At 64.7% G+C, this 303-nt stretch overlaps 1 protein-coding gene across 1 annotated transcript in view; it reads right to left on the bottom strand.

The window, feature by feature from the left end:
* KCNJ9 (potassium inwardly-rectifying channel, subfamily J, member 9) overlaps positions 1-303 on the bottom strand; it is a 3,973-nt gene that overhangs the window by 3,432 nt on the left and 238 nt on the right. The window contains exon 2 of the mRNA XM_010846935.1: positions 8-301. Within this exon, the coding sequence (XP_010845237.1) occupies positions 8-301 (294 nt within the window). The remainder of the gene's footprint in view (positions 1-7; positions 302-303) is intronic.

Here is a 303-nt window from a genome sequence, read left to right as displayed (position 1 = left end):
TGGAGGCCTCGACGATGTGCGAAGATCGCAGGTCGCCCACCCGGAACATGAGGCAGAGGCGCCCGTCGCGCAGCGACACCACGGCGTGCGAGGAGAAGACGAGCGTGGCGGCGCGCTTGTTGGGCTGCGAGATCTTGACGAACATGCAGCCCACCATAAAGGCGTTCACCATGGAGCCCAGGATGGCCTGCAGCAGCAGCAGCACGATGCCCTCGGGGCACTGGTCGGTGATGACGCGGTGCCCGTAGCCGATGGTGGTCTCCGTCTCGATGGAGAACAGGAAGGCAGACACGAAGCCACTGA

The sequence above is a fragment of the Bison bison genome, unplaced genomic scaffold (assembly GCF_000754665.1).
Source record: "Bison bison bison isolate TAMUID 2011002044 unplaced genomic scaffold, Bison_UMD1.0 scf7180017864240, whole genome shotgun sequence".
Taxonomy (NCBI): domain Eukaryota; kingdom Metazoa; phylum Chordata; class Mammalia; order Artiodactyla; family Bovidae; genus Bison; species Bison bison.
This window is presented reverse-complemented; position numbering and strand designations above follow the sequence as displayed.